At 40.9% G+C, this 8,463-nt stretch overlaps 1 protein-coding gene across 6 annotated transcripts in view; it reads left to right on the plus strand.

Moving 5' to 3' along the window:
• The window catches only part of Ptgr2 (prostaglandin reductase 2), a 24,315-nt gene extending 17,129 nt beyond the window's left edge, over positions 1–7,186 (plus strand). For all 6 annotated transcript variants that reach the window (XM_005343330.2, XM_013346822.2, XM_026780056.1 and 3 more), the window contains 4 exons: positions 1,727–1,848; positions 2,634–2,721; positions 4,962–5,001; positions 6,609–7,186. In XM_005343330.2, coding sequence (XP_005343387.1) covers positions 1,727–1,848; positions 2,634–2,721; positions 4,962–5,001; positions 6,609–6,685 — 327 coding nt within the window. In that variant the 3' untranslated portion in view covers positions 6,686–7,186. The remainder of the gene's footprint in view (positions 1–1,726; positions 1,849–2,633; positions 2,722–4,961; positions 5,002–6,608) is intronic.
• The last annotated feature ends 1,277 nt before the right edge of the window (positions 7,187–8,463 follow it).

The raw sequence follows: 8,463 nt of genomic DNA on the forward strand, positions 1-8,463 counted from the left end.
TTGTAGACCAGGCTGGTCTCGAACTCACAGAGATCCGCCTGCCTCTGCCTCCCAAGTGCTGGGATTAAAGGCGTGCGCCACCACCGCCCGGCTTGTAGTGTTCATTTTGACAAATTCCATGATTATTGTGTTTAAGTTATACAGAAGATCTTGACACTTGCTTTCATTTTATTGCACATTTGTGTTCTGAATTTCAGTTCCTGCCTTGTGATATATTTTCACCTTCAGTTTACTTTTGTGAAAAATTAAGAGTTACACTTCTGGAATACTGAGATTCTGTCTTGTATCTCACCAACCACCAATCACCTAACAGCCATAACCCCTGAGTTGGGTAGGGAGATGGTTTTCATAGATTATCGATGTTATATATTTTTATTGACAATGTGGTAAAATATCAACAGTTGATAATAAAAATAAGTAGATATTGACTATATGTAAAATTACTTGCAGTTGAGATTATATTATTTAAATCTAAAGAAATACATGGTCGGGCTGGAGAGATGGTTCAGTGGTTAAGAGTGTGTACTGGTTTTGCAGAGGACCTGGGTTTGAATCTGTGTGAGCATCCATGTCAGGCAGCTCAAACCACCTGTATCTCAAGCTCCAGGGAGAGCTGGCACTTATGCGGATGTGTCAGTTGTGGGGTGTCCACCAGAGAAGACTACTTGAACATGGGTTTAAGCCAATAGAAAGTCTTTATTAGATGGCCCGTGTTTGGGTCCCAGTGTAGCCCCAAGCCTTTTTCAGGGTGAGCTTTTAAGCACAAAAACCATATCCTGGGTTGACATACTTCAGGTAACAAGAACAGTTAATCCAAAGCAGAACTACAGAAGCCAAAAAGCAAGGTTAATACATTTAGACTTTCCCAGAACTATGGACTTTGATGGATTGGGCTTTTGTTTTGGCAGGTGGGGCTGTCAAAGTGCAGAGTTTAACAGCCTGAATGTTACTTCCATCATGGAGTCAGCTGTGGTAAAGTCTCGGGACCTGCTAAGGTCTGGGGACCTGTTACAACACCTATACAGATTTACAGACCCACACATATACATATAAAAAAAAATAAGCTTTTAAAAATAGACATACTAGCCAGGCAGTGGTGGCACACACCTATAATCCAAGCACTCGATAGACAGAGGCAGATGAATTTCTGTGAGTTCGAGGCCAGCCTGATCTACAAGAGCTAGTTTTTATAGGATAGGCTCCAAAGCTGCAGAGAAACCCTGTCTCGAAAAACCAAAACCAAACAAACAAATAAATAAAATGAACATAGTACAAAAAAGCAGCAAGGTCACTGGCAACTAATGTAATTCTTTTGGTGATCAGCAAACTTTTACTCTACATTCCTTCAGAGTGGACTTAATAAAATCTGTAGGGGCTAGAGCACTTAGAGTTCTTACAGCTCTTGTGGGTGACTGAGTTTGGAACCTGGCACCTACATCAAGCAGCTGAAAACCATCTGTAACTCCAGATCTAGGGAGATGGAAGGCCCTCTCCTGGCCTCCACAGGCACCTGCATGCATGTGGTGAACATAAAGTTTATGGAGGTATGTGCATGTGTGTGCACATACACAAATAAATAAAAAGTACTTCTACATAGGTAAATCTCCAAATGAAACTAATTGAGAAAAGTTTAAGTGTGGTGGTTAAATAGCTTTCATTGATGTAGTCCTAAATCCATCAATAGGAAGGTGGCTGAGGGTGTAACTGTCAGTGTTTCTCTGTGCAGATGAATCGGAACAGCCACATCATCCTGTGTGGTCAAATTTCTCAGTACAATAAGGATGTGCCTTACCCTCCTCCACTGTCCCCTGCTGCAGAAGCAATCCAGAAGGAAAGAAACATCACAAGGTGTGTGCGCGACCTTTCCCTTACAACCCTGTCACAGGGGCTGAGGCTGTGGAGCTGAATTTCATAGGTGGGAAATGTATTCGTTTTTAGTTTTTTTCCTTATTAAATATAATTGAAAATTTGTTGTTGTTGTTTTTTGTTTCGTTTTTGATTTTCGAGACAGGGTTTCACAGCCCTAGTTGTCCTGGAACTCACTCTGTAGATCAGTCTGACCTCAAAGTCACAGAGATCCACCTGCCTCTGCCTCCCAAGTGCTGGGATTAAAGGCGTGTACCACCACCACCTGACTGAAAAGTATGTATTTAAAGAGGTTCAATAATTAAATTTTGGTTAACTGTTTCTCAGAAAATAGATACTTGGCTTTGATTGGATGATATCATGTGAGGCTAGGAAGGAATGTTATCTATAAATGAAAAATCACAACGCTGTTGCCAGGGTTATAGATGATAAGCAGATATAAACAAAGTTTGGTGTACTTACTTATCCCTTCACTACACCTAAAGCTGAATCTGACCAGCCTCGGCATGGTTATAGGCTAATTTAAAGACAAAAGGGATTACCAATTTGAAAGATTTGATTGTGTTCATTTGTTTGTTTTTGTTTTTGTTTGTTTCTCTGTTTAACAGCCCTGAACTATTCTAGAATACTCTTTATAGACCAGACTGGCCTTGTACTCAGAGATCTGCCTGCCTCTGCCTCCCACTAAAGGCCTGTGCCACCACTGCCCTCGGGTTCTCACTCTTGAAATATTCTCTAATCATTATTCTTTCATTCTCTGTTTACAGAGAGAGATTTACCGTGCTAAACTATAAAGATAAGTTTCAGCCTGGACTTCTCCAGCTGAGTCAGTGGTTTAAAGAAGGAAAGCTAAAGGTAAACCCTCTTTTGTTTTTTGAAACCAGGTCTCCTGTGGCCCAGGCTGGGTCTGAACTTGACAATTACCTTGAACCCTTAATCCCCTATCTCTCTGCCTCATTGGTGCTACAATTCTAGGCATGCTCTACCGTGCCCAGTTTATGTGGTGCTGGGCTTGAACCCAAAATTAACCAAGTACCCTACCAACTGAGTCACATCCCCAGTCCAAATTTCTACTAACAATAAAAGTATATTTCTGCTGCCATTTGGCATAATACTTTTTTTTTTAATTTACTATAGCAAACATTGGTTTCATTACAAAAGATTCCTACAAAAGATTGGCTAGAGAATTGGCTCAGTGGTTAAGAGCACATTGCTCCTGCAGAGAACCCAAGTTTGTTTTCCGACTTGTATGTTAGGCTGCTCACAACTGACTGCAACTGCAGCTCCAGGGGCTCTGTGACCCTCTCTGAACCGCCTAAGTAACTGTGCTCACACGCACATACTCCACAGAGACACACACGTAGACACATAGTTTAAAAAGTTAATCTCTGAATAAAATTTCCTCCCAGATGACCATAATCTTCTGATCAAGAAACACTGTTATTAGCTTTATGCAACATTTTGTTAAGCTCAGGGCTGTAGAGGCTGCTGTGATTAAGAACACTTGCTACTTTTACAGAGGACCTGATTTGGTTCTCAGCACTGACATGGCTGCTACAAGTTGTCCATAACTCCAGTTCCAGGGGATCCAGTAACCTCTTCTGGCCTCCCAGGGCACCAAGCACACAGTGGTGCATACATGTACATACATCTATGCATGCAGGCAAAACACAGATAAAATAAAGCTAAACAATTCTCCTGAAATCTAAATTTGTAATGTTCATTAATTTAACAAGTATTTGTGGAACTGTACTGAGGAATTCCGATTTCTTTTTTCATGCTATTTCTGGATGTTCTGTCTACAGAAATATTTGTATACCACTTGCTTACCCTGGTTCTCAGGGGACTGAAGAGAGTGTCAGATACCCTGGAACTGGAGTTACAAGTAGTTGTGAGCCACCATCTGGATGCTGGGAATTGAACCTGGGTCCTCTGAAAGAGCAGCCAGTGCTCTTAACTGATGGGCCATCTCTCTAGTCCCAGAAATTGTGCTCTCTTAAAAGTCACATAAGCACATACCAGAATGTTCTGTGGATATTTTTAAAATGAGAATTGGTTAAATTTTATGTAACTAGAATGAGTTAATACTACATTTTAGAAAGTACAGAAAGCAGCTGTAAACTCAGTAGTACAATTATGTTACTTCAGCTTAATATAATCTATTTCCTTATAATTTTTATAGATTTAAGTAAATATCCTTTTAATATTCATTTCCTTTATGGTTATTCTGATTTTAGTTGTTGGGCAAAATTAGAAGTTTTTTGTTTTGTTATGAAGACAGTTCTCTGTGTTGCTTTAGCTGTCCTGGAACTCACTCTGTAGACCAGGCTGGTCTTGAAATCAGAGATCCACCTGCTTCTGCCACCTGCCCAAGGTCCGGGATTAAGAGCATGTGCCACCACTGCCTGAAATTAGAAATTATTTATCTGGTATCCAGATAAGATGTTCTTGAAACCTGAAAATGATAGGCAAACTTGTGTATGTGTATATACACTTAGATAATTTTTTTCTTAGAGGGTGTATGTGCACTGAGGGTGTAACTTGGTAGAGTGTTTGCTTAGCCTGCATGAAGACTAGTCCACCCCAGGAGGGGGAAAAAACAAAACAAAACTGGGTGTAGTGGAAGGCCTGTCATCCCAGTACTTGGAAGGTGGAGGCAGGAGAGGGTCATAAATTCAAAATCATTTTCAGCTAACTTGCCCGTATAGTTTGTTTAAGATTAGTGTAGGGCAGCAATGAGATGGCTCGGTGAATATGGACACTTGCTGCCTAGTAGATCCGCAGAACCCATGTGGTAGAAAAGTAGTAAGAACTGATTTGGGCATGGTAGTATTAAACCAATCAATAGGCTAGCCTTGTCTATAGAACGAGTACCAGTTGTCCTCTGACTTCCACATGCATGCTACGACATGTGCATTCACCCACAAAACAAATAAATGTATAATTTTTTTAAGCAATCAGACAACAGGAATATAGGATTAGGATTTTACTGAAAAATGGTGCTATCCATTTTTCTACTGTATGCAAAATCCTAAATTGCATTGTTTCTTTTTATGGAAACCATTGACTCTAAATCTAACTATTTTTGATTACAGATCAAAGAGACTGTGATAAATGGACTGGAAAACATGGGAGGTAAGATGAGTGAAGATTTCTTCTACATATGTGCTCAATGCATGTATTGATTTTTCTTTTAATGCTACTTTCAGGTATTTTTTTCTTTTTATGTTCTAGAGAATGAACCTATGGCCTCTTTCATGCTAAACACACTTTACCACTGTGCTAAACCCTAACTCCCCACCCCTTTTCTTTGTGGAGACACCGCAGAGCTGTGTTAACAGAAAGACTGTGCTTTTGTTTATGCAGTGATGGAACCTTGTGCATAGCCAAGGCTGAGCTACGTCTTCTTTTCTTGGCTTTGTTTTGTTTCTCTGTTTTTACAGGGAGAATGGGGATGGAGCAGAGCTTTTCTGAGTCTGGGTCTTGTGTAGCCCTGGTTGGCTTTGAATTTGATAGGTGGCTGAGGCTGACCTTAAATTCTTGACCTCCCAAGTGTTGGAATTACAAGAATTTGCCACCACACTCATCTTATTTATTGCTGAGGCTGAGGATAGTGGGTAGAGAGCTTGTCTACCATAAATGATATACAAATCATGCGTATTAGCAACCGCTATAACCCCAGAACTCAGAGGGTAGAGGCAATACAATCAACTTAAGATCATTCTCAGCTAATGAGACTGTTTCAAATATAAATTAATATAAAAATAAATAAACTGGGTGGTGGTGGTGCACGCCTTTAATCCCAGCTCTCAGGAGGCAGAGGCAGATGGATCTCTGTGAGTTCGAGGCCAGCCTGGTCTACAGAGCTAGTTCCAGGACAGGCTCCAAAGCTACAGAGAAACCCTGTCTTGAGAAACAAAAAAACACAACAAAACAAAACAAAACAAAAAACCCACAAAATTATGAAGAGATGACTCATTGGTTATAAGCATTTGCTGCTCTTTCAGAGAATCGGAGTTCAGATCCTGACACCTACATGGCAGTTCATAACTAGTTCTAGGTGATCCAGAGCCCTCTTTGGGTCTCTATTGGCACCACACATGTTGTACACTTACATACGTGCAGGCAAAACACTCATACAAATAAAATAAGTCTTGTGTGTGTGTGTCTTGCCTGCATGCATGTTTGTACACCAAATGCATGCCTGGTATTCATAGGGATGTGTGAGCCACCACATGAGTGCTGGGAACTGAGCCTGTTTCCTCTGCAAGAGCAACAAGACTCTTAGCCACTAAGCTGTTCCCCCAGCCCTAGATATATATATATATGTATACTTGGGCCAGTGTTTCTATGTGTTCTGTTCTGGAACTCACCCTGCAGACCACGCTACCCCCAAACTCACAGAGATCCACCTGCCTCTGCCTCCTGAGTGCTGGAATTAAAGGCGTATGCCACCACCACCTGACCCAGTGATTTTTCTTTTTAGATTTATTTTTTTGCCAGGGCAGTGGTGGCATGTACCTTTAATCCCAGCACTCAGGAGGCAGAGGCAGGTGGATCTCTGTGAGTTCGAGACCATCTGATCTACAGAGAGAAACCCTGTCTCAAAACAACAAAAAACAAATAAACAAAAGGCAGAAAAATCACTGAAGAAATTATTCAAACTAATTTTATGTGTTAGACCTCTAACAAACATATAGGAACATTTCTCTTTTCAGATGACCTATTCTTTTTTTTTTCAGTTGCGTTCCAGTCCATGATGACCGGAGGCAACATCGGGAAGCAGATCGTCTGCATTTCAGAAGCATCTTCTCTGTAGTCTGCGCATCTTCATCAAGGAAGCCCTACGTTTCCTACTGTGCACTAAGATTCTTAAGACACATTTAAAAAATAATCTTACAGTACAGACTTAAGTGTAATTGTAATATTTTTAGTTACATAACCTTATTTTCAATATCATATATTAACTATATATCTAACATGTGAGTGTTAACCATAATACAATGGTTCTCAACCTGTGGGTTGTGACCCCTTTGGAGTCACTACCAGATATCCTGCATAATGGATATTTAACATTACAATTCATAACAGTAGCAAAATTAGTTATGAAGTTGCAATGAAATAATTTTATGGTTGTGGTCCCCACAACGTGAGGAACTGTGTTAAAGGTTGCAGCATCAGGAAGGGTGAGAAGCACTGCCACAATAGGTTTGGTATCATCTGTTCTTCTCTATTTTATTTTCGAGACAGGGTCTCCAATACAAAGTCCACATTGGCCTCGTACTTGTGATTCTTGTGGCTTGTCTCCTGAGTGCTGGGATCACAGGCATGTCCCACTATACCTGACTTATTTTCCTTGTAATAATAACTAGTAATAATAATTATTTTGGAGATGGGTTTGTTAGTGTAGCTCAGGCTGGACTGATTCCTCAGGTTCCCCACTGCCAATTATCTCTGGGGTTCCAGGCACGTGTTACTCACTATACTTGGCTAATTTTGTTTGTTAAAACACTTGTTACATATATTTGTATCAAATATTTAAAAACTCCTGGATAGTTAATACAACTGTTAATTGATCATATGTAGACATATCTTTAAGTTATTTTTAAAACTGAGTGAAAACTCTAATTCTAAGGTCAGAAGCAGTTAACATCTTTTGAACTGGGGAAATTTTTAACATTATTCTTAAAGTGAGAGTATTAGAATTGAGATAGGCTTTCCATATTTCATACGGAAGAGAGACTTTAAAAGTCTCTATGTACCTATGTGTCTTGTCTGTCTGTACACCACATGCATGCCTGATGCCTGCAGAGGCAAATAGGGCACTGGATCCCTTGGCCCTGGAGAGAGTTTTGAGCCACCATGTAGGTGCTGGGTTCTTGAATGCAGGTCCTCTGGTAGAGCAGCTGCTGAGCTATCTCCCCAGCCTGCCCAAAGAAAGGCTTTTAATGGCATAAGCACGTAGGGTTGGGGGCAGCATTGGGAGTATCAGATTGAGGAATAGTTTAGGGGTTGAAGAGAAGTTTTGGGTTGGGAGTGGTATGAAGAGATAAATAATGTCAGCTGGGTTAATGAGAGCTCAATAGACCAGATTTCCACCCAGCAGGCTGTGTTCTCCCAAATTACTGACTATGTAGCAAGCCTAACAAAGCTTGTGTTAACTTTAGGAATATTTTTGAGACAATCTGTTATCTAGCTTGCTATGTAATTCAGGCTGCCCTGGAATTTACAGATCTCTAGCTGCCTGTCGACCTCTGGAGTGCGAGTGGTAAAGGCTTGTACTTTGGGAAACTTTGGATGGCAAGTAGATATAAACATCACTTGGAATTTTAGTGATTAAAATGGGTTGGGGGAGTGATCAGGGCAGAACACTGTTCAGTATTCTGGGGGCCTTAATTCCCAATAGCAACCCCCACTCCCAACTCGCCCCAAGTAAAAAAGCTTCAGAAAATAGTGGTGGTGGTGGCACACGCCTTTAATCCCAGCACTTGGGAAGCAGAGGCAGGTGGATCTCTGTGAGTGCGAGACCAGCCTGGTCTACAGAGCTAGTTCCAGGACAGGCTCCAAAACCACAGAGAAACCCTGTCTTGAAAAGCC

Source organism: Microtus ochrogaster, chromosome 1 (genome assembly GCF_000317375.1).
Source record: "Microtus ochrogaster isolate Prairie Vole_2 chromosome 1, MicOch1.0, whole genome shotgun sequence".
NCBI classification, from domain to species: Eukaryota; Metazoa; Chordata; class Mammalia; order Rodentia; family Cricetidae; genus Microtus; species Microtus ochrogaster.